We start from the raw sequence: 27,460 nt of genomic DNA, 5'->3' as shown, positions 1-27,460 counted from the left end.
AATCAAAATTCATCAGGAGTGTCCGTCCAAGGATACAACAATGGTTATCCTTCAAAAGATTGAGAAAAATAAATACCACAATGGTAATCCCTCATCAATCAAAGAACGTGGCAGTCACAATCACCTCCCGCAAATCAAAGATTCAGGATCACACGACTTGTTCAAAAAAAAAAAGTAAATTAAAAAAAGGAAGAAAGAAAGCCCGCTAAGTCAACAACTTGAAAACAAGTGACTTAGGCAAAAATTAGGGCATCCCGCTGGACTCCAAAATAAAATTCAAAAGAATTTGTCCAGGCAAAAGTTAGGGATACAAAAAGAAAAGCAAAAGCGGAAAACGAGGATTACAAAATAAAGATCCTCATCAAAAGAACAAAGTCGTGTGATCGGACACCAAATCGAAAAGGTAAAGTGACTGCCATGTCCAGAAGATCTCACTGATTCCTCAATCATCTCAAACTCCTTTTGAAGGATGAACGCTCGTATCAAGTTAAGTTGAACTTAGGACTGGAGAACATCACGAAGAATGGGTGGGTTAGGTTAGACTTTGAGCCTTAAAATCCTTTCTTTCTGAAACCGTGAACCAGACCACGTTACAACCCTTAAAAAGACCTAATTGAAGCAGGGTTTATTTCAAAAGCAAGTTGTGTAAAACTGACTCCTAGATGTTGCTTACCATTTATGTTGATATCGATATGACAAATAATTCAAACACTGAATGTCACAACTTTGTTTTAATAACTTTTGATTTCGAAGCTAGCATAAGCATTGCATTAATACTAGCATCTCCAAAACAAATATCTTTTACTTGTGAATAGACACTTGACATTAAGGAAGATCCAACGATGAACAACTGCAGAAAAAGTTGATCGATTCCATGAGCCATTCACTTCAAAGACCGATTACTCCAAGGGGCGAGTTGTGTGAAAACTCTGTCAACTGAAGCATCCATTCACTGTTGGTCAATCTGAGGCAATTGAATCAAGGTTCGACCTCCCAAATTCAGCATATCTGGGGCAATCAAGTCGAGGAATCTCTTTTGAGTTCAACCAATCTGGGGCAGTTACGTCGAGATTTGATAAATCTCTCCAAGGATCCTGTGGGGCAAATTCCTTTGTAGTTCACCAAGCTTGGGGCACAATCCTATGAGTTTTATTGCATTCTCCCCAATCATAGGAGTTTATTTCTCCTAGAATCATGGTTTCTCCCCAAGCACATGAGTTTATTTCTCATGAGAGTTGTTCCACTTCCCCAACCGGGTCTCCTTATTGGATTTCTCATCCCCACCATGGTGAATCGAGGGAATCTCCTCAAGCTCACCATCCCAAAGCAATTCAAGGTGTAGGGAAAGTCAGACGAAGTCACTTCCTCCCCAACGAAGCTACATTTCAACCCTCAATGCAGTTTCCAATGATCTTTGGTACTGCAGGGTTTCCAACACCGATCCATATTAGTAGCTCAGGACAACAAGCAACGGACCCCAATGATCCTCCTCCTCTATCACTAATGCCTTTATTTGGCACTTTGCATATAGTTTTCATTGCATATAACATTGCATCCTCAAAAGCGTAGCATATCCATCAAAGTGGATCATTACGCCATAGAAAAATTCAAACATGCATACAAAGCATAAGCCAGATAAGACAAATTATCACTCAATCAAGACGATGATACTTCCCCACATAAAAAAATTGTCCTTACAAACTCCGATTGATATCTGCTACTACATCACAAATCTCCTCAAACCCCAGTTCCCGTCCTGGTAATCATTCCTCAAAGCCCAATTCCCGCCTTGGCAAACTTTCTTCAAAGTCCGATTCCCGCCTTGGCAAAACCTTTTTCAAAGCCCAATTCCCGCCTTGGCAAACTTTTTCAAAGCCCAATTCCCGCCTTGGCAAACTTTTTCAAAGCCCAATTCCCGCCTTGGCAAACTTTTTCAAAGTCCAGTTCTCGCCCTGGCAAACTTTTTCAAAGTCCAGTTCTCGCCCTGGCAAACTTTTTCAAAGTCCAGTTCTCGCCCTGGCAAACTTTTTCAAAGCCCAATTCCCGCCTTGGCAAACTTTTTCAAAGTCCAGTTCTCGCCCTGGCAAACTTTTTCAAAGTCCAGTTCTCGCCCTGGCAAACTTTTTCAAAGTCCAGTTCTCGCCCTGGCAAACTTTTTCAAAGTCCAGTTCTCGCCCTGGCAAACTTTTTCAAAGTCCAGTTCTCGCCCTGGCAAACTTTTTCAAAGTCCAGCTCTCGCCCTGGCAAACTTTTTCAAAGTCCAGTTCTCGCCCTGGCAAACTTTTTCAAGGTCCAGTTCTCGCCCTGGCAAACATTTTCAAATTCCAGTCCCTGCCCTGGTAAATCCTTTCCATCATTTTCAACCCTCGCTCACGGTGATGTCAGTTCTCGCCTGGCAACCACCATTCATCCATAATTTCTCACCGTAAAACCAATTCCCAATCCCCAGCAAATCATTATTTTCTTTTCCCATTCAACCATTACACACCATAAACTTTTCCACCAGAAAAAAGAAAAACATTTCTCCTTCCCCAGCAGATATCAAAACGAAAATAAGGATAACACTTACACCATCTCCTCTTCAAGACAAATTTCTGGTACTTTGATATTTAATCTTCTTCTACCTCGAATGTTCGAAAGGCTAGCGCCAATCTCACCTTCAGGTTTAAGACGATTAAATAGGGGCAGCTGTCATACCCCAAATTTGTCCTACCCTTTAATTTCTAACTGGCTTAGACTTTGCATTCATGAACATACCTCCACTAGGTCATCATCATATTGTACATTCATTTAATCAATGGTCGGCATCGGGATTAAGGATCGTGAAAAATCAGGGTGTCTATATTGCTTTGAGGCTCTCACATTCATTCAAAGGCTACAAGGCTGCTATCCCTCAAGGTGTACCAAATTTGAAGGGATTGAAGGCTTGCTAAATGAACCGAAGATCTTAACACTTTGTGTACAAATTCTTGGGATTTGTTAACCAGAAGTGTTGGTTCGAGCTTTAGTTGGAATTCAAGAGGTTAAAGTCGGTATCCCAATCATCATTCAAATCATTCCAAAAGAAGAAGATTTTGTTTCAAAAATCATTACAGAAGAGAGTTGAAGTATCAACCCACTCAAATGTCTATCCATAGTCATTACAAAATATTAAAAATACATACAATCCTATCATAGCCCCATCAAAACATGCACCATATTTCAAAAGCAAAGCTGAATCCATGTAACCTCCACTATCCTGTTTTAAACATTCTCTCATTTTAAATACACATATCTCCAAGAAGCCCACCTACTGACAGTTCCATGTTATCCACATTGTAACATCCATACACTTCCATATTATCCATCAAAATACAAAGGAAAAAAACCAACACAAGAAATTCACAGACCTTACATAATTTAGTCCATAGCCCATACTATACTTGATTCATGTCACTGACTATTACAAAAATCCAAATTGAATTACAAATGCCAAAGATACAAAACTGATACTATTGATTGTTAGCCACTGCCTTTGACCCTATCAACTATTAAATCTCCTAAAACAAATCTGTAAGGGAAGTTTCATCACTGTCCTTCAAGTTCTTGTGCTCACCATGGGTGGAGGCAATCTCTCCAAATGCACATCAAGATCACACCAGCAATAAAGCCTGCCGACCTGCAATGCCAACAGAAACAAGGGAAATCGGTTCACAGTCCAAATAACATACACATAAAATCACAATTCAGCACTCCATTCAAATCAATCCTTTATCCAAAACAGCATGCCATTCAATCTATATTCACACACAAAAGAAAAGAAAGACAGCACCTGCTACCAAACCAAACTTTCAACTACCAGTATATAACCATCATTGCAAATAACCATAAACATAACATAACCAATTCAACAGAATTCCCAAGTCTCTCATTCATACCCACCAACATACATTCAAGGTTCAGTCACTAAACAGGCATAGAGAAAAAAGAGAAAAAGAATCTAATGAAGATGTTGAAGATTATTTCATCCCGGACATTCTAATACTTATACAATTGAGGGAAGAATATTGCATTCAGTGTCTTGCGTTACTCGGAGAATGTGTAGAAGTTCTTTGACCTGTATTGCACGAGAAGGGGGTTGATGTTTGTCTTGGACTCTTGAAGCAAAGTTCTGAGCATCAGGATCCATCCAAGGGTTACCTTCCTGTTGCCCAATGTCATGAAGCGGATATGCGCTTTAGCAGCCCATAGGGAATTTGCTGCACTATTTATGGACCATAGAGAAATGCAAAAGCTGCTTGCTGTACCTGGAATGACTCTACTATAACCCATCAAACCTGCGAAACCATTCAAAAATTCAGCATACATACAGCCATTCACCTCATAACCAATTTCAATTTTATGCAACTGTCAAAACAACAAATAACTAACTCCCAGCATCAATAACCGTCCCCTAACAGAATTATAACTACCTAGAACACCTCTAACAGATCTGTAACTGATTTCTAAACTGGTAACCAATTACTGACAGTTATAACAGACTGTTAACCCTTTCATAACCACCTAAAAGCAAACCTATAACAACCTCTAAGTGAGAAACAGATTCATAACAAACTTTCAACTGAAAAAACAGAGATAACCGACTTCTAACTGATTCAATCCAAGCCTTCAATCTTTAACAAACCCCCTCTCAATCTAACGGCTCACACTTCATCCTCTCAGCCTATATAAACTACCCTTCCCTCCATAATTCAAGAGACACCACTCATCTTCATTTTCTTCACTCTCACACACACGTTCACTTCACTCTCAACTCTCATCACCTTCATAACTGATTCCTCACTCTCTGCAACACACACCATTCTCACACTCCACTCATCATCATCTTCATTCACTTTCAACTCTCATCTTCATCAATCATCTCGCTCTCCACCATCTTCTTTCACCTCCACTTCAATCTCTCAACATCCCTCAGCTCCCCCACACACAGAAGAACGCAGAAAGTCAAAAAGGAGAAGAAGAAGAATCGTATCAGAAAGAACAAGAGGATCTGTAACAGAAACGTAACAAACCTTTTTCACGATTCACGCTCTTCATCAACTTTCAGCGCAACCTTCAATCTCCGCAACTCCAAGAACCTTCTCCTTCACCTCTTCTACAATCTTCATCGCCATTTCTTTGCACATTCCAATCATCATCGCTCTCAAATTTCTGCAAATTAAATGTAAAGAACAAGTTCATCGCAAGAGAAGGTCTAACGGAAAAGTTACAGAAAAGTCATTACCGATTCACCGTCTTCACCTTCTCTGAGATTGCAATCTCTGAATTCTCTGTTCTTCTATCGAAGCTGCATCAAGAACGCACAACACCACGCCTTCAATCATCGGCAATCCTCACCGCAAATCAACCTTCAACCATCTCCGAACAACCTCAATCGACAAATCGCAAGAGAAGAGGAGCGCCGGGGAAGCATCAGAGAGAACTGTAACCGATGCGAATCGGAGAAGACAGAGACAATGAGGGAGAGAGGTCGGAGTCCTTCTATTGGTTCGCGGCGGCTTTTGATCGGAGGTGATGAAGGTTTGTCGCCGGAGAAGGAGGCACTGCGCCGCCACCAAGGTTCATCGTGAAGAGCAAAGGGAGAATAAGTTCAATCGTCATAATACAAGTAACCCTAAAATCCCTCTTTTTCTTTTCTTTTTTTTTATTTCCATTTTTAATTGTTTTAATAAATCTAATAACTGGAAATTGAATAATAAAAAAAATCTGAAAACAATGAACAATAGATTGGGCCATACTCACGCGAAATTCACCATACACCCCCCATAGGTCCATCTCTCACTTTTTTTGGTAAGCTGATAACAATAACAAACATAATTCCCTGGGCCAGAATCGCTAGATACACCTCCATGTGAGCCCACGCACCAGTTCCATTTTTGGCATGCTGTTCAAACAAACAATTTTGGGCCAACTATGGCCGGGCCTGCGCCTGTACCCTGGGCATACACTTAATTTTAGGCTTTCACCCCCTGTTCCCATATTTTCTTGATAGACTTTAGGATTTTTTGACATAGTTTTGTTCTATTTTTTTTAAGATAATAAAACGCATATAAAATCATAATTTTCTCATTAGATTTTTAGACAATAATAACATTTAGAATCAATAAAACTTGTTCGATTTTTTAGGTAATTGTGGACATAGAAAACCATAAAAAATAAGTAGATCTTAGGCTAATTTTGACATTAATCTTTTGACTTCCCCTTCATAAAAAACTCATAAAAATAGTAGTATTTTAGACTAATTTTGGTACTAATACTTGAATTGCTTCTCTTATGCTTTTGCATCATTTTCATGCTATTTGTGTATAATTGTTGTGTAACTTTGTTACTTAGCTTTTGGCCATATTTTTGGCCTATTTTGTTAATACCATTTTAATGCTTCTTTTAGAATCTATCCCATTGTTAACATTAGGATTTAGACTTAGAATAGAATGACTTAGATTAGAATTTAGGATTAGTCCCCTATTGCATTCTTTTTCTTTTTCAACTCTTTTAAAACATTAATAAAAGGAAGATGCGAATCACATTAAGCAAGTGATAGAGAAATGAGTGGGATTCATTCCCTAATCTATTTCTCAATCACTTAGTGGCATAGAAACGAGTGGCATTCATTCCCTAATCTGTTTCTCGGTCACTACTTAATGGGAGAGAAACGAGTGGGATTCATTCCCTAATCTGTTTCTCAAACATTAATTAATGGGAGAGAAATGAGTGAGATTCATTCTCTAATCTGTTTCTCAAGCATTACATAATGGGATGGAAGCGAGTGGGATTCATTCCCTAATCTGCTTCTCGATCATTATACACTGTTATGTGATTCAACTCGCAGAGTAATTTCCCTTAAAAAATACACAACCAAAAACACATAAAACACCTAACAATGGTTCGAATTCAAAACAAAGTAGAGAAAGTGGTGAGTGGCCCGGTATTGGGAACTGTTCATCACTCATCTACCCTAAAAGACACAAACCAATCTCTTTTCTTCTTCCTAAGGGCACCGTTATCTCCGCTCCATTGCATCCTAGGCGGTCCCTTATGCAAGAGCGCGAGCGTTAACGCCGCCCAATTAAAAAACACAAAACAAACAGAAAATCTTTAGCCGAACTACGGCGCTCTGATTCCTGAAAAGGATACGTAGGCAGCGGGGTAGGGCCCGTGCGAGTACAATTCTTTATTTTCCCTACATTTTGCATTCATTCGCATGTAGACATAGACATAGTACACACCCTTTAGATAGAAACAAACATAGGTGGATACCATCGAGTACGATGGGCGTGAGGGGTGCTAATACCTTCCCCTCGCGTAACCGACTCCCGTACCTTGATTCTCTGGTCGCAAGACCCTGTTCCTTCCTTTGTTAGGTTTTCTGATATTCCTTTCCCTTATGGGATAAATATATTGGTGGCGACTCTGTTCATTTTTCGCGAGCGTGCGACATTCATAAGCATATGTTGAGGGCTGAATCTAGATGATGTGTGGATTCAGTGATGGGAATAATTCCCATTGTATGGAATTGTGCTGGCAGGGCCGTATCTTGACGATGTTGGATCGGTCGGTGGGTTATTCCCATTGATGATGTTTGGTACCACATGCATAATGTCAGTTCATTCATATGCATGATTTCATAACATGATTGAATGTGTTTCAGTGTTATGAATTGATGATGTGTTGGTTGCGTGTTTTGATGAATTGTCTGAATATAATACGATTGGGTGAATGATATAACTATGATGTGTTATTATTTATGATACAATAATATTTGTTAATTGCGATGAGACTCACCCTTACATGTTGTTATTTTCAGATTGAGGTAGCGGCTTTGCGACTTGGTGAGGATTGGCTCATGAGTCAGTGCGTTTTAGTTTAGCGCCAGGTGTCATGCTCTGATATAGTGTAACACTGAGGGACGTGATGTTTTAAGTTTATGTTTTATAACTCTAATTGTTTGTTTTGAGTTTGAAGGATAAAGTTTTAAAAGATGTTGAACTTATCCGTATGATTTAAATTTCGCTGTGTTGACATGAACTATTATGTATTATGATGAATTCCTCAGTGAACGCATGACAATGACATTTGATATTTATGTTAAATATGAATTGTGGCACCCTTGTTTCATGTTACTCTGAAATATTTATTTAATTGTCGCGGGGTTTAGAAGGGTGTTACAGTGAGTACCCACCATGTTTGTAGAGAATAAAAGATGAACCGTTTGAGCGAGAGATGACAAAGTATGGGAAAATAAAAAATATGTGATATAATGAGAGAGTGAAATAAAAACTTAAATGATGAATGTAGTATTTTTAATATGAAGAGGTTTAGGTCTCCTATTGATCCTAACAAGATTCTTTATACAATTCTTGGAAATTCAAATAATGGACCGAATGGACAAATATCTGATCCATTTACTCTTCAGTCACCTCAACATTAATTGCTACAAGGCATTTATCACACATAACCCTAAAGTACTTCTCCATTTTTTAAAATTGTGTTGTATCCAAGGCTTTAGTAAATATATTCGCAATTTATGTTTTAGTAGTCACATGGTCAAGAGTAATGACTTTGTCTTTACACAAGTTCCCTAATGAAATGATATCTTAATCATTGTGCTTGGTACGACTATGTTGAACTAAATTCTTGGAAATATTAATAGCACTCATGTTGTCGTAGTATAATATCATAACATCTTGAGTCAGGTTGTACTATTTCAACATCTGCTTCATCCATAAAACTTGTTTTTATATATCCTCTTGGTACCATTAATATTGGTAGAGTTGGGTATGGGGACCAATTAAGTATATGCCTACGATGTGCATACGATATCTAATTCCTAGATGTTCAAATATCATGCCTCATTTAGAAAAATTGAGTTCTACATTATTCAATAAGTCAAATACATCTCTAAAGAATTATTTGGTGTGAAGGATTAGACACAATATATGTTGTTCCTTTTTATTTGCTGCATTAGGTAATACAACATATGTACAAGATGTATTTTTTGTAAAGGCATCAAGTGGAATAATACGTTCCAGTATGTGTTCAAACATCTGGCCTTAGTCTGTTAGCTAGAAGCTGAGCATGATTGTTGTTCAGCTAAAGTGCTTGACAAAACTTATTAAGTAAGAGGTTGAACATGTGATTTTGTAACTTCTTGGTGTAAGGATTGAGTTCTTATCTATCTTGATGTTAAATCCTTCAGAAGATACAAAAGATTGATAGGATTTTTTGAAGGAAGTTTTGGTTCAAGTTTACTCAACAAACCAGATTTATATGAAGAGAGTGAATTTGGATGTTTTGGTGCAACATGTGGAACACGGTGTTCCACCATGTGTACAACATTTGTGTCTGGTATGAAGGACATGGAAATTACGGTGTGCGCATGGTTTTTAGTTCAATGGAACGCGTCCTTCGGTTACTTGTGCACAAGGGTTGTTACTATCTATTAGCAATGTGTTATATGATTTCTTTGCTTAGTTTGAACATAATCAAATCAAACATTGGAGATTTAAATTTGAAATTGAATCAAATCATATTTTTTGTTGGAGTCTTTTATGGAATAAATCAAAAATAGAATTCAACTAAATCTGAACGAGATCTCAGCTGATATCTAAAGGAGAAAAGTTCAGAAGAAGCATTGTTATTTAAGGAGTATCAAACGTCGCGTTTAAGGGGTATATGTGAAGAAGATTCCTTATGTTAGGGTTTAGCATTTGAGTCTTTATTTATGTTATCTTTGTGCACCATTCTCGCGCCTCCATTCGTGTCTTAAGGCATAGAGTTTGGATTGATAGTTGAGTCGTAAAACTTTGTTCCAAAGACACTAATTCTATAAGCTTGAGAAAAAAATGTGTGTTACTTGTATGCCACATTATTGCTTCAGTCACATGGCATAATAGTTTGTTTGTTTATTTGAGTTGCATATTCAACATTAAATCATTATGGTTATTAATGTTGATCACTTTGGATTAGTGGTTGAGTGAAAGTGAAAGAGGTCTCATATTTTGGTGGAGAATAAAATGAAGTTCACGGGTAGTATTAGGAAAATGGCCTTAAATTAGGAAAATTTAGAGTAAGTCCATTTGTCCTTCTGACTATTGGGAGTAAAATAGCTCTATAGGGAGTCCTAAATAAAAAAATACTAGGACAAGGAACAGAGGTATGGAACATCATGGGATGTTGTTCCTATAAGACTAATTGTACTAATTTGAAGTAGTGATTTTCCTTTCTTGGATAGAGTGTCTCTCGTATGTAGGTGTGGGTTACACGGAACTGTGTTAACAATTGTTGTGTTCTTTATTCCCTTTTGGCTTCATCTTGTATAAGTTAAGATGTCATATCTTGCTAGCAAACTGGTTTTTGATCTGGTCTACAATGTCCTAAACATTGTGTCTGACATCTGCCCCCATAATCTATCATTTGTCCTAAACCCTAAACCTAACAATTTTTGTGTTTTTTATTTCTTTTCTGCTTCATCATCTTGTACACGTTGTACCAAGCATTTGGTCCAACATTTTGTCCTCCTGAAAACAAAACTTCAATATATAATATTATATCATATCTTGTGTCAATTTAGTGTTTGAGACACAGTAAGACATGATAAATTAATTGTGATACTTATCCTTGTTATATTAAATTTGAGTTGGAATATAAATTAGTGGAATATAATTAAAAACAAATTACTTATTTATTTCCATAATATATAATTTAAAATATAAAGAAATAAAATTAAAAATACCATAAATAAACAAAAAATGTAAACAATAGATAAAAAATTAAGAATTAATAACTAGATTATTAATGTTTAAATATTTAAAAATAAAATTGTGATTAAAATTGTGATTTACATATGCAAGTTTAAAAATTATCCCTTCCCTTTTTTAAAGTGTTTTCTAAAGAGATTTTTGGAAGAGTATAATTGAATAACTATTTTTATGAATATGTGTGTGTATATTTTAGTATTAAGAGTGTTGCACACTATTTCAAAATATGATTCTAATAATATAAAGACACTTGAAGCTTCAAATAATAATATAAAGATACTTGAAGCTTCAAATCATGTCAATATTTGAATCCATTCCTTGATGATGTTTAGAATATCTAGTCTTTGTTGAGTTAATAATTAAAACATGTTCAAATATAGAACCACACAGTTTCCTTTTTTTTATGGTGACAAAATATCTCATGCGCGGTGACTTAACAAGATGACTAAAATTGATTAAAAATGGATTTTTAGTTCTCCCTTACTAAAAACAAATATATCCCCTGAGGTTATGTTTGGATGATGGAACATAACGGGGAAGAGTGGAGCGGAACATAACGGAGCGGAGTAGAGCGAAGTGGAATGGAATATAGATCATATTTCATTGTTTGATTAATTTTTTAAAAATCTTTCATTCCATCTCATACACCTCAAACTGGATGGAAAAAAAATAGAAAATTGGATGGAATTAATTTCGTCATGTTCCATTTCATTTCATTCATTATTTGCAAATCCAAACAATAGAACCTCATTAATTACCACTCAATTCCATTTCATTCCATCATATGCCACAAATCCAAACACACCCTAAAATTATCAACAAAAAAAAAAAAAGGGGGAAAAATACATAGTATAGAAAATAATCAAATTGAGATAATAATAAGAGAAATATTCAGATCTTCCTCATTTTTACAACCTAATATAGTTTGGTTGTAAGGAAAATTATCATATATATATATATATATATATATATATATATATATATATATATATATATATATATATATATATATATATATATATATATATATATATATGTAGAAGAGTTACTCCAACTCTTAATCAATGATGTTCATTAATTTAACGACGTTAATTGATGATTTATATAGAAAATATTTTTAAAAATAATTAAATTAAATAATCAATTAAATTGTTAGATTAATGAAAATCAATAATTAAAATTTAAAGTAACTCTTCTACACTTACTCTTGGAGTAAGAATATATATATATATATATATATATATATATATATATATATATATATATATATATATATATATATATATATATATATATAAAAGTCTATCTATGAAAATAACATAATGTTAACAATCTTATAAACATGAAAATATGTATAACATCATAAACTTGAGCATCAACCATTAATCTCTATGAGTCATCCAATTAATCATCATCAAGGACTTTATATCTCATATGAAGCAATGTATATTACAATTACATTTGAAATTAGGTGAGTATAAAACATTTCATGAAAAAGACTTGCACAATTTCAAAACTAAGATCAATTTCAATTTGAAATTAGGTGAGTATAAAATATTTGTAAGATAAATGTGAAAAGAAAAAAAGTACATTAACCAACAGACTGAACTAAGACAAAGTCGAAAAAAAGTACATTAACCAACAGACTGAACTAAGACAAAGTCTCCAATTGGCATACTTACATTAACATGTTTGATTCTATAAAATAAATTAAAAATGTATGGATGAGTTAGAGTCAATCTTAGACTATGTACAATGGTTTAGTTATTCAACACCCTACTTTTTCACTTTTCATGTTCCACATCATCTTCTCTCTCTTCCACCTCATCATTCAACACATTCAAATTTTACTCACTACAATGGTTTTGTTTAATAAAATTCAACACCCTACCCCACTACTTTTATTTCTTATTCTTATTTTCTTTTATATATTTGTTTTTATGATTATATATTTCTACATCTCAATTATCAATTGAAACTAAATTAAAATAATTAAGATTTAAATATTTTATTTTAATTTTTTTCTAATTTAGTAATTTATTTAATTTTTTTCTTCCAATTTTATATTTTTAATTTTTTTCTTGCAAGTAATAAATAAGAGATGTAGAAATAGTTATTATTAAAACAGATAAAATTACAAAAAAAACTAAAAATATAATACAATATACTAAACACACAACACACTTAAAATGAAACACACATAATTTAATTAGTACAATAGACTCAGCTCACAAACAATTTATTTAATCATGAAACATTCCGAACTTTGTCCATATGTGTTTGACTAGATCTGCTTGCAATTCGTGAAGTACATTTGAATCACGCATCACAGATCTAACACGCACATGATTCGCAAATGCAGGTAGCACCTCGGTCGAGAATGACTCTGGTGTACTAGACTCACTTGCCTCAGATTGATCATAATTTGTCCAATGTTGAGCATATGTATCTTGTTCATCCTCAACAATCATATTATGTAATATGATACATGACCTCATGATGAGAGCCAAATCGGTTATGTCCCACAAACTGGCAGGTTCGCGGATGATTTTAAATCGAGCTTGAAAGGATAATTAGTAGAATTTTGGGTGTTAAAAGGATTATTGTTGGGATCCATTTCACTACAAAGATGTATAGAGCTACAAACAAGAATTTTTTTGAAGGCTAAATAAAAAAATTGAGAGAAAAAAGTGAATTTTTTGTGTGTCTAAATCAAATGAAACAAGTCTCTATTTGTAGACAAAAAAATGATGAATTTTGGTGAAAATAAAAATAAATAAATAATTGATTTACTAAAAAATAATTTACAATAATTAATTATTATGAAATAAAAATCTAAACATACACAACAACCAATAATATTTTGTCACATACTTTAGGTGGCCCCCACTCTTTTCTTATTCAACATGTTGAAAGTATTCAACACCAATTAATCTACATCACATTAAACACATGATTCAACACACCATTGTAGCTATTCAACTATTGAATAAATTATTCAACACCCCATTGTAAATGGTCTTATTGTTGATCTAAGAAAGAGATTCAACCAATAAGACATGAGTTTTAACTAGAAATAATTGGTCATTTAGACAAGTGAGAAACTGTATGGCCAGATCTTCCAAAATATAAATCCTTGCAGAATGCATAGTTTCACAACGACAAGGATGAATAGAGGTACAACTAGGTTTAGGTCGATACAAATTGAATTGCTTCAAAAGTCTCTTCATCTTAATGAAGTAATCTAAAATAGTCTCCGAACCTTTTTTCAAAGAATTCAATTGAGATCGTAAAGTAGAAAACGTTCTTTCAAATCCTCTTATACATCAATCGATTTTCATGAAAGATTATAGATTGAGTAATCGAATCAGGGACCTAGATTTTAGATAAATATTTTGAGTCATAAAACACAATCATAATATTGATCAACATATATGTTATGAGTTGAGTGTATTGAAATAGAAGAAATTATGACACTTGCACATCAAAGTAGGTTGTGCAAGTATCATAAGTGTGAATACTAATATGGAAGTTGGACACATTTCCTAACACAATGCATAAAACAGAGCTATGAACAATCAAAATGTATACCAAAGGACTCAGCAAAATACACAATTATTTCATTAAAATTTCCATTGAAAAACAAATTACATGACAGGAGGAGGATCCAAATCTGATAAAGTTAACCTAAAATTTACAAGGAAAAGAATTGCCTGAAAAAACAAAAAAGAACTATACAAGCCTCTCCAATGTTGATACTTCAGAAACTCGAAACTCCTGTACTTTTGACTTGTAAATTAAAAGTTGAGACAAATTCTATTGATGTCTTTCAACTTTCAGGCGTTGACATAGACACCGACACGGATACTGATCTAGCACGCTTAGTATATGATAACAAAAAAAACAAAATGAATTGAAAAACTTCTTGGCTTAAGTGGAGTATTGGTATCTATGTACATATACTCCTAATGTAAGCATCTTTATTTGTCTAACCAAATAACTTTAATTTGTATGGTTAGTGATATAATTAAAATTAATGAGACAGCAAAAGAAACAAATGTGACTTCCTTAGTCTGATTCCTTTGAAATACTGTCTTTATCAGATGATGTTTGCAAGTTTTCCAAATTAGGAGTGTTAGCTTCATGAGTATTGCTTCTATCTCTTCCATTTTTGTTGCCAGCGTTTATACCAATTGGGAAAGGTACCTGTTGTGCTAGAAAAGTTAGTAGCGATGGAGAACTAATCGTTTAAAAGAGAGAAAGTTTGAAAAGAGATTATAAACAATGACATATTTCGGCCTTACAGACCGGTTATGTTATGTATGGATGAGTTAGAGTCAATCTTATTGTACCTGATCACCAGCATTTGGACCGTCCGTGTTGATGAGGATAGGCCTGCAACGTTTATCCTCATTCATCAAACTTGAATTCTCGAAGTGAGCAATAAGAGCGGCTCTCCCTTGTATGCGAGCGTACGCGAGTGATGCCACTTTCTCGCTGTTGAATTTCTCCCACTTTTTCTCATTGAACACCTGTCACAATTACATCTCAGGTATTAGTTTAGCGATACATCGTGTGCGTGATTACTTTTAGCCACAATCGTTATCATTTTTGCAGCTAACCTTGTAGAAAGGTACAATGAAGCTAGGATCAGTCATGTTGATGAATGCATATCCAACATTGCATCGGTTCTGCAGTCAATGTTGATTCGATGTGAATAATTACGAAAAATAAAAGGAATGACAAGTTTAATTAAGAACAGTATGAGAAAAAACACTTACTCTGAAATCAATTGGTAGATACAAAAAATCATAAGTTCCTTTATGGTGTGCATCGATTGCAGCCATCAACATCTTGGAAGTATACCTGCATAGAAATGAGATGTTGAAAATATGATCTAAATCATAATCAAACACATACCTAATGAATATGTGGAGAAAAAATCGATACAAAACGGTAGTACTACTACTTACTTGTTGGGAATGTTCTTGATCATAAGCGTTGTTCGGTTATCTTCGCCCCTTTTAATGCAGTCGATATCAAGTTCATACCGTTTCAAGTCAGCCGAGTTCGACGTGCCTACATTTCTCCGGCTTCGAACACGTTTATAAGTAGTATCAACTGAATTAGTCATATGGTTTCTTTCAGGAAACACCATGCCCCTTTGGTTATGGAAGTTGAGTGCAAAATGAGGGACCATGTTATGAGGAACAAAGTCGACACGGTGTGGTGTTATAGATTCAGCCGGATAAGAATATCTTTGGTGCCAGAGAGGAGGTGATTGAACAAGATGGTTATTTGTTGGTAAAACAGTTGTTAGCATGTGTGAAGGTGACATAGGAATTTGGTTCATTCTTTGTATGGTAGGTGCTGCACAAACTCCATTGAAAAATGATGGTGCATTTTGCCACATAGCTCGAGGCGGATGATAGGAATTGCTCCATTTACCAGAGGAATTTGAAACTGATAAAAGAGTGAAATATCTTATTAGATTTGCAACCCGGTTCAAAAGTGAAAGATACGGAATTAAATGCAAAGGGTGTCACGATATTTCAGTTACTAATGAACTGCACTATTGACTTACCATGTGCTTCAAAATCCATGAAGGGTCGATTGGAGTTTACTTGAGGATTGGCGTTTGCAGGCACGTCAAGAGGACTGTGGCGTACACCGTTACGATGATGTTCTGGGAAGGAATGAGTTTGAAAATCTAATTCAGGATGAGTATCTAAATTCAACTGGCCTGAGGAACTTGATTCAGAAATTTCACATTGGTTTCCAACTGATTTATGTATGATGAGAGATGGTGACGTGTTCGGAACACTTGAAGAGATCCCGTGTTGCATGCCAGTTGTAGGGTTAACAGGAGAACTCTTCTGATGTAGACAGAGGTTGCATTCTTTCTGTTTGAATTCGGGATGAATCTGTTGAATCATTAGCACTTATTATAAAAGTGCTTATGTATAAGCTTTTCTATATTCAATGTATATAGGTTATAAGTGTTTTCATACAAGATATAATCTGTTTTTATAAGCTATCATGAGGAGCTATTGAAAATAAGCTAAAAAGGCCTCATAAGTGTTTTCATGAGAATAAAAAGTGCAGCATCAAACCTTAGGAATGGAATAATGAATGTCGAATTTCCTGCGGCCGAAGAGTCTATTCTGGAGTGCTCTCATTGCATTTTGGGAATCTCTGACATCATAATATGTTATCATAGCATTCCCTTGATGCTTGCAAGCTCTATCGAAAGTTTGAATATCTCCGAATTGCTTCAAAAAGAAGAAGAAAAGTAAGTTATTATCGCAGTCGACAATATCCACTTTACGTATTTCAATATGAAGCATCTATACCTTAAAAAGGGCTTTCAATACAGAGTCTTCGACATCACCGTCGATATTTCTCACAAATAATCTTCTAGAAACGTGTTCGCCAGAAGGATTTTCTCCCACGGTTGAGTTATTATCACGATCTCCACCAATGATTTCGGAGTTCTTTTCTCTGGAGGACGAGTTACCATTGTCTTCAAGTTCAAAACCTCCACCACTAGTGAAAAGCTCTAGTTCATCGACCTCATCACGCGTGCTATCTGGAATGACAAGGTCATCCGTCACTCCAGAAAGCAAATCATCCTCGTCCGGGAGTAGACTTACAATTATTCGAGCCTTGAGTTCTTCAAGCGATTCATAAAGCCTCTCTTCCTCGTAACACGATGCAATTGCATCCACAGAATGTGCATGTAAAGCATTATCCTCAGATAATCGCACTGCACAAACAGAACCACATACATTACAAACACATAGCACATTAGCCAACAGTTCTTACAAGAAACTTTAACAATTAGCATATAACTTTGTACATTAAACTTACATTTTCTGCTAAACAAATCCGACAGAGAACTCGAAAAGAGGGTTCTTTCTGCTATATCTACAAAAAAAAGGACACACAAACATTGTTAGTACTTAATAGTAACGCGACAATGAAAAAACAGACAACTACGTTAGTACTTAATAGTAGCGAGAGACAAACACTATAGTACTTAATAGTAATGCGAGAATCAAGTCAAATAAATTCGTAATACTAACCATTTTCTTCGGACAGTTTATCCGACTTCCACAATTCAGAATCCATTGTTTCAGCAGGCATGATCACAGGGCTAGAATTGTCAATTCACTATTTTAGCTTCTCACAAAGATGAAGAACACTGCAAAACACTGCAAAGAACAAACATAACTTATAAGTAAAATCTTCCAAATTATCATCACACAATTATAAAGAATATAACTTCAAGATTACCGTCTTAAAAAAAAAACTTAATGATAAAAGATTATGGAAAATTAAGAGTCATTAAACTAAGATTATATAAAATCATGTATCCTCTAATCATGCCACTATATTGAACGTGCCAATAACACTAACTGCACGAACACAATATATTAAATCATTAATTAATATTAGATTAACATTAAATTATTCTAATCACTCCAACAATAACAAAACAAAAAAATCAACAAATATTTAATTAAAAGCATGCATAAAATTTTAAAAAACGCCGCGTCGATACTGATACAGTTATTCACTGATTTTATATTAAAGAACCGCGACGACCACACACATTATCGACCGAAATTGCAACGGTTTTTAAAATCTTGCATACATGAAATTAAATGAAAAAGAAAAGCATGAAAAGTGTAATTACGATTTAAGAGAGATGAAAAATCGAAGGTTATGGAAATTGAAGAAAATTGAAGATGATTATATATGAAAGACGAAGAAGAAGTGAGAGAGAGAAAAAGAATGAATTACGGAATAAGGCAAGGTGAGAATTTGCAGAAAGGAAGGATCTTCGATAATGTGTGCCGTACAAGATCTTCAATCGAAGGCTTTTTCCTGTATTACACGTTAACTTCTTAATCAACTGAGTTTGTTACGGTGGTTACGGTGGTGCCGGTGCCGGTGACGGAACTGTGAGTTTCCCGTGAGTAGGTACAGTGTGATGGTTTGGTAGTTTTTTCGGTTATGACGGTGTCAATGATGAGTCAACGGAAGTGACGGTGTCAATGATGAGTCAACGGAAGTGACGGTGTTGATTTATTTATAATTTAAATTTTAACCACTGAAAAAATTATTTTCTTGCTGCTTTTTTTAATAATTATGATATTATGTTATTAATATTGGTGAGTCAGGATGATGTAATAATCTAATCGTGTTTGTTGTTTTGTTTTATCATGTTTTTAGAGTTGAAAATTTATCTTGAATTAGAGCTGATATAAGTAGGATAAGATGAGGTGACTAGGAAAATATAATAATTTTTTAAGGGTTAAATATTTAACCGAGTTATTCGTTTTAATTTAGTTTAGTTATGTGATTCGATCAATAATTTATCGGTTCAAACAATAAACTAGTGACTCAGTACCCTCACAAGTTTGATGGTCGATTCAATTATTAAAACATTGATACCAAGTTTGAAGGTCACATGGTAATATAGTTATAGGAAGAGTATTTAATAGCTAGAACCATTGTTTTAAAAACTGAATCGAATAGATTGGTTGAACCGATCAAAATGGAATCGGTGGGTCACTGATATAGTCTGATTGATTAATGGATTAGATAAGTTATCAAAAGTGAAAATCGGCCAGAATCGCCAAAATCAATAAAAAGTGACGGGTTAAATGTTTATTTTTTTTCTTCCAACAACACGACGTCGTTTTATTAAAAAAATTAAATATAAGTAGACTTTGTTCAAAACTTATTTGAAACTTTCCCTTAGAATAAAATATAAGTAGACTTTAATTAAAATAATTAACTTGTAAAATTATGATATTTTGATAAAAATTAGGTGTGATGATCTTTTTATAGAGGCTAAGTCATCTGGTTAGACCAATTTAATAACTATATGTACATTTTAAAATTATTATGTTGTACTTGTAATAGTGTCAATCTTTTGTTCTTGTATCAAAACTTAAGAGTTACATTGCACTTTGCACTAAAATAGTAAAGAGAAATGCTTTTATGACACAATTTTCCTACAATATATATGACAAAGTGGGTGCCAACATAGCTTTTCTCAATATTAAATTATCCATAATATAAAGAGTTGTTAGAATTTACAGTGAATTATTACCTCTTAACCAACCAACAAAACAAAAACAAAATTTTCAACAATAGAGTTTGAAAATTAATTGTAACATCTAAAAAGAATAAACATGTTCGAATCAAATTAAAATTATACAAAAAAAAAATATAAGACACATACATGAACATTTTCAAAATGCATTGTTTAATTTAAATTTGAACATTTACGTTCAGTATGATTTTTTTTTTTTACAATTACTACAACTAAAGGAGCATCTCTATCTGTTTTTCATTCGCAAAGTCTGTGGATGTCCTTTAGTAACCGCAAGTGAAGGGTCATGCAAAGTTATATCGATGTTATAGATTTTTAGTATAATTTTAGACGTTGAATCAACGAACTTCTTATTCAATATTCAATAAATCAAGTTTTGTAATTGCATTTTACAAACTTTCAATTGCAATATCTAAGTTTTTTTGGATTGTGAACCACTTTCAGATAGTTTAAGGGAATTAACCATAATATTATTAAAGAACTTCTTGCTTTCTCATTGCAATGTCTATAAAAAATATCTGAAATTTCAAACTTATGACAACTACAATTTACTACTTTTTGTAAGTTTCATGAAGACTTTAATAGAAAGTTAACTTTTTTTCGTGATAAATAATTGAGAAGCACTTAACTCGTCATGAATATTCCAATCATTTTTTTTAGGGTTAAATATATTAAGCCCCCTGCCATTATAGCGAGTTTTGGTTTACGCCCCCTAAAGTTTTTTTTATTAAATGCCCCTTATAAAACCCAAAACCTGGATTTACCAAACCCTTTTACCACAATTGCTGACTAGGCTTTGACTGAAGTGGCCACGGTGGCATTTGTTTGCTGACTGGGACAATAATAATGATGAAAATGGCAATGATGTTTATTAATAATTTTTTTTGCAAACTCACGTAATCCAGCAATATCATTGTTCAACATCAAATCAAACCCACGAACAATTAAACCCAGGAACACCAATCAAACCCAGGAAGCGATTACCGTTTTAAATCGTCAAACCCAGCAACATCATCATTACCATTTCAAATCGCAAACCCAGCAACATCATTGTTCAACATCAAACCAAACCACAACAACACCGAATCATCACCGTTTCAAATCGCAACCCAACAACATCATCACCCTCATTGTCATAACTTCGTTCAACATCATCAACTCAACATGTTTCAACATCAGATGCCATCGGGGAGAGAAGGAGATGAGCGATTGAATGTGAATCGAGCGATTAAGTGATTCACACAGCTAACGTCTTTTTTGTATTTTGGGTTGGTCATCACCAAGTTTTGGCAGAAGCAGATCATTCTGCTTTCACGATTTGAAGTTAACTCCATTAGGTTTTGGTGGCTAGTTATTATAGTATCATTTTATATACTGAGAATGAGTGTTGGGCTAATTATACTGGTTATAATATCATATCATACATAAAATCAAAGGGAGTTTGTCCTTGATGTAATTTTTTTGGAACTGGATTGAGTTGCAATCCAAATAGAAACAGTACACAGTTGGTGTTTGAATCCATAGCTTGAATTAAATATAGTATTCAAAATTATCTTTATAAACTGTACAAGAACGCAATCCTTTTTATCCAGTCTAATTTGTTTATTTTGGATTTATATGCAAGGTCAATTTGAAAAAGACTTTAGTTGAGATGTACTGTCAAACTATTGGTGCTTATTCCCTTTTTTCCCTTTACTTTTGACTGGATTTTGCCTGTTTACTTGAAAACCACTATCAGCATTATTAAACAATTCTATGGATGTTTGTAATCAGAAGCATACAGGTCACATTATTCATGATTAGTTGTAATTTTAACTTTGTGCAAATTATTAACTTTGACTTGTTTAGATCAAAGTAACAAATTTTTAGACTTGCACCAGAAGAGCGTTGTTGTTGTTTACTTCTTGAACTCCCTGATTGACTATTGTTTCGTCTCAACCATGAGGATGAAAAAGAAGAGTGACGAGTTTCTGGATTTTGACGAAACAATGGCGGCACAACGAAGTGTTTATGTAGCTACAGCGTTAGAAACAAACTGAAAGTGTTTAGAAATATACAGGTGGTGGTCTGAGTCAATAGCGATGGTCGAATTCGGTGGTTGTCGGAGTCAATAGCGATGGTTGAATTTGACGGTGGTGCGGTGGCTGACTTTGGAAATGGTACATCAACTTTATAAGTGAGAAGAAAATGATGAAATGCTGAATAACACATGGCTGTATCATAAACGCTTGGTGTTATACCCCAAAATTTGCCCGCATTATTTTTCAAGAAAACTCCAATCTGAAAATTAAAAGTCTCATATAATCATGGATTTTTATTTCAACAAAGATCCTGATATATGAAATACTTAGTTTTTAGAAATTTTCTTATACAGTATTTTGGCTTGCAGTTGAATTTATTCTTACGCGAACGCCAAATACTGTTTATTACTTCACACATGCTATTTATCTATTTACAAATAAATAGTACTGACACAATTGGTACAGAGTTAAATCTTTTGCAGGCGCAGAATCAGGAAACTCAGACTGTACTGGTAACAGTATATATTAGTTATTTATTATGTCTGTGTTTTTAACAAGTCATGTAAATAAACTTTAATTTTTCACATAAAACAAAAGCAAAAACAACAAAAAAAGAAAATTAACTTTGACTGTTGATTTTTCACTCTAACTGCTACATCAATACCTGAACAGTCAGTTGACAGCCAAACTGCTGGCAGTACAATTCTCAGTGTTTTGTACCATCAATCAAATCAATCTTTCACAATTCAAAATTCCAAGATTTTTTGTTCTAGAAGTCTTCTGAATATCACGCGATTAGCAGAGACTCAACACTGCACAAAAATCAGGTACGCTTAACTGTCTCCTACATAAACAGTCCCTGACTAGGGTTTTCTTGTTTTTACAGGAGAAACAAGTTTTTGAGAGCTCAAATGGATTTCATACACATCCATATATCTCAAAGTACCATCATACAAATTTTCAAACTTCAATTCACTCAGACGCACCGTCAGCAGCTCAAACAGTCAACAGACGACCCGTTTGACCAAAAAAGTCAACAGACAGTCAAAAATGAAATTTTTTGACGAAGTCCATATTTTGTCAAAGGATTCATCATTTGATCATTGGATGATCATAATTCATCAAGGAAAGATCAAAAATCAACAAAACCCTAAGATTCAAAATTAGGGTTTTTACCTGAAAAGTCAACTCAACTTTGACTGGTCATAACTCTCTCATCCTTCATCCAAAAAATTCAAACCAAAGCTCATTTTGAAGGAAATTCAATTATCTTTCAAATGCCATTGATCCCATGGTCATTGGATTCACCATTTGAAAAATATGATCAAAGACATTACAGGTCATTTTCAAAGTCAACAAAAAGACACTTCAAAAGGACACACAAGGAGCATCAAAAATCATTTTTACATGAGACCAAAGGCATTGGTTAGAGGACTCTTTGAGGTTTCCAAAAAGTGCAAGATCTCCTTCATATGACAAAAATTGAGGGATTTACACCTTGTTGAAGTTGGCTAAATTTTGGGAAAATGCATGAAACCAACATTGCTCAAAAATGCATTTTTTCCAAATGGGGCCAAGTTTTCATGGTTCAAACATCATTTCCATAATATAATGGGCCTCCCACGACCAAGACAAGGCCCATGTCATTTTTATCCATTTTTTTTGGCATAATTTTATCTTATTTTAAGATTAAATTAAAAGGAAAATGGATGGATAATGGGTAGCTTAATTTCCAAGCATGACTCACCCAAGGAATCTTCATCTTTCTGCAGAAAATTGAAGAGCAAGGCAAGTGCATTGAAGACAAGAAGACTTGGTCAATAATTCAAAGCTTTTTAATATAAAAAATTCAAGAATTCCACAAAGGCAACTAGATGCTTCTTAGCTTCAATTCTAAGCACTCAATGCTTATATATAGGCTACCTTACTTCAGTAACAAAGGAGACAGGTTCAGAAACAAAGCCTTACTCATAATACACTTGTAACCACTTGAAAAAATTTCAAAGAAAATTCAAATTCGAATTTTTAATTTCAGTCAATTTCAATACAAACTAAGCATTCAAACATCATCTCTGAGCTTCACTGAAACTATTCCAATCAATTGCAAGTCTTAAACATCACTGAATCGAGCTACACAGGTCACGATTTGTCCAAACTAAAACTGACTTGTATCTCATAACACAAGCATATCTAGCACGATGTAGACATATATTTGGACTTGGTGTGGTGTGTAGATCATTTCTGGAACTTTAATTAAGTTTTAGACGCTTACACACGAAGTTACCATTTTAGGGTTCATAACCTAAAATTTAGGGCTTTCTGAAATAGGCAAAATTAGAGGTTCTAAGTGGTACCATTGAGTTCGTATGGATCAGACGAGTTGAATGGATAGGTCGCGCCAAATTTCTTTTATGTCTAACCCCTATTCGTTATTTTCCAGGTTTAAGCTTCATCTATTACAGCGCTTTTGATAAGAAAGCGCTATTAAAAGTCCTGGCGAGAGGTTGAAGATGATGAGGTGTCCTCACCTTATTGGACAGCAAGCGCGCGTTTTTTTAAACTTAACCCTTGGTTTCAGTGTTTGCAGGCGCGTCATAATTGGTGGACCCTCACAATCTGAGCCATCAAATTTCATTTATTATCCATCCAACGCATCAGAATGAGGACCTATCCCATGGACCTTATTTAATTTCCACACCTGATCAGTATCCTTTTATTTTCTATTTTTATTTTAATTTCTTTGTTAAATTAATTAAAAATAGTTTTAAAAATCCAAAAAATACACAAAAAATATTTTTAAGTTTCTAAAATAATATTTTATTTTCTGAAATAAAAATATTTTATTTTTCTTCATAATTTCAATATTTTGCATAATTAATTAGTATATATTTATATATTTGCTTTTTAATTATTCTAACCAATCAAAAAATCATAAAAAAAAATTGTTCTTTATGTTAAATATTGTTTATATACTATAAGCTAATTTTGTACATATTTTGAATAATTTTCTCTTTAAGTTTTAATTATTTGTATAATTATTTGTATAATTATGTTTAATTAGCTTAAATCAATTTCAAATCAATTTCCAAAAATTCCAAAAAAATTAGTTTTGTTTTAAAATTAATTAACAAATATTTTGTACATATTTTAAACTTAATTTCTAGGTTTAAATCTATTTTCATCTTTTTTCTTCATTTTAATTTAATTAATCATGCATTAATTATAATTAAAATCAATCATAAAAAATCCAAAAACATGCCTTTTATTTTTCTTGCAATTTAAATTCCTAGATAAATGTATAGGATGTCAAATTCATGTAAATAGGCTAGTTTACATTTCCTGCACAATCGATGTAATAGCGTAGATTTACTTTCCGCACTTTACATTTCCGCATTTTAATTTCTAGCAAATATAAACTGCGTGTATGTCAAAGATAAAATTGAACCGTTAGATCACTAACTTCAAAGATAAAATATCTGAATACAAACACAATCACACTTGCACCTCTTAAGGTAATCCCTTCTCATTCTTTTCAAAATCAAAGTCAAAATTCTACTGTTTCGAGTACAAAATCGAACCTTTTGTTTATATCCGGTGAAAGGATAGATTTTTAAAGGAAATAAGGATAAAGACCTTACAACTCAAGGTAGACCTCCTAGTTTGCTTGCTCAAATCAAAACAAACAAAATTCTCATACACTGTTGTTTTTCAAAACAAAACTTTCAAAAAAGACAATACTTTGTATACGTCCAAACACGGATTATTACAAAGTTAACGTTCTTTTCAAAGCATCTTTCGAAAGATAAACAAACATTTTGTATACATCCAAACACGGATCATTACAAAATTCAATTTACAAAAGTATTTGAAACCACATATGAGCATTCTAAAGCAATTGAAAAGTCATCGAAAAACAAGTGAGCTAAGCAAACTTAAGAGCCCATGGATAACCATGGATACAAAGGGTGCTAATACCTTCCCTTTGTATAACCTACCCCCTTACCCAGAATTTCTTAAAGGTCTTTTTTCTGTTTCTTTTATAAACCTTTCCTTAATTGGATAAAATAAAAGGTCGGTGGCGACTCTGTGAATTTTCAAAATGCGAAAGCATTAAGCGATAAAAAAGAGTCAGTTCACGTATCTCTCCCGAACAGAGGTATGGCCCGGGATTAAAAAACGGAGGTCCACAGAACTGGCGACTCTGCTGGGGATATACTTTCAAAAACAAAATGTTTTCAAAAGGGGTTACCTTAAGAGAATAGTCACTTCGATGTTTTCAATTGTTTGACTTGATTGCTCTATTTTTCAAAGGTTTGTTTGGGTATTTTGCTTGTGTGAAAGATTCTAACCCGAATCTCGAGATACCTTAAGTATATGACAATAGACCAAGGAAACTGTACGGCATGTACCGATACGGTTGATCTGGTAGTCATCGTTAGTGCGATACTTTGGTTTATACTGATGTCCCTTGAAAACGATCAAGGAGTATATTAGGCTTCCGAAATATCATTAAACACTAATTTGTCTTAGAACCTTTTTAGTTGAACTTGACTTGTGGCCTATTAAGTGCCTAGCTTTGAAATTGATCGAAGTTAGTTATCCTCGAGGAATATTTTGATCGGCCGCTCGAGCGCCGTATTGAGATGTTACTTCCAAGGATCATAGAACCCGAATACTATTCTAGGACAGGTTTTAACCAACTCAACTTCAGTGGGGAGGGTATCACCTATCAGCTTCATGCAAGCCTTTAAACCTAAGGCTATTGTTTGATTTGTTTTTGTGTGCCACATGTTTGCATCATAAGCATATCATTTTTGCACCAAACACTTCAAGGATCAAAGAGTTTACCTTTGTTTTTGCAGGTAATGGCTCCCGCCACCAAAGATTACATCCGAATCAACATCTCAACGGTACCATCTGAACTAAAAGACTTAGTGTTAGAATTCCCCAGGAATGTTCAATTCACTGAAAGGCATGGTCACCTGCTCCATTTGGTTACCTCAAAATTTGAAGAAGATATGATACGGGTCCTGTTCCAGTTCTTTGACCCTGAACATCATTGCTTTACCTTTCCTGATTACCAGTTGGTACCCACTTTAGAAGAATTCTCTGAACTAATGGGATTGCCTGTTCGAAATCAATTACCTTTCACGGGTTTAGAAAGGATTCCAAAACCTAAAGTCATTGCTGCTGCTTTACATCTGCGGAAATCAGAAATCGAGTCCAATTGGGAAACAAAGAGTGGAGTTAAGGGTTTGCTTGCCAAGTTCTTGTTGGAAAAGGCTCGACTACTGCTAGAAAACAAAAGTTATCCAGCTTTTGAGGAAGTTATGGCACTTTTGATCTATGGGTTGGTTTTATTCCCTAATCCCGACCAGTTCATAAGTGTACACATCATCAACCTTTTCCTAATCCATAACCCGGTACCAACATTGCTGGGAGACATTCTACATTCTCTACACACTCGTACCATGAAGAAACGAGGAACTCTCATGTGCTGTATACCACTACTGGCT

The 27,460-nt window shown here is 34.3% G+C and overlaps 1 protein-coding gene across 1 annotated transcript; it reads right to left on the bottom strand.

Annotated features, from left to right (window-relative positions):
* Positions 1-14,410: 14,410 nt before the first annotated feature.
* On the bottom strand, positions 14,411-18,502 carry LOC131611323 (protein MEI2-like 4). The gene is made up of 10 exons (XM_058883371.1): positions 17,882-18,502; positions 17,667-17,723; positions 17,150-17,562; positions 16,910-17,068; positions 16,381-16,720; positions 15,770-16,259; positions 15,578-15,662; positions 15,419-15,487; positions 15,149-15,328; positions 14,411-15,002 (listed from the first exon to the last, which is right to left on the bottom strand). The coding sequence occupies exons 1-10, from the start codon at positions 17,940-17,942 to the stop codon at positions 14,865-14,867; spliced, it is 1,992 nt and encodes a 663-aa protein (XP_058739354.1). The 5' UTR covers positions 17,943-18,502; the 3' UTR covers positions 14,411-14,864.
* Between the last annotated feature and the right edge of the window lie 8,958 nt (positions 18,503-27,460).

Source organism: Vicia villosa, linkage group LG6, assembly GCF_029867415.1.
Source record: "Vicia villosa cultivar HV-30 ecotype Madison, WI linkage group LG6, Vvil1.0, whole genome shotgun sequence".
NCBI classification, from domain to species: Eukaryota; Viridiplantae; Streptophyta; class Magnoliopsida; order Fabales; family Fabaceae; genus Vicia; species Vicia villosa.
This window is presented reverse-complemented; position numbering and strand designations above follow the sequence as displayed.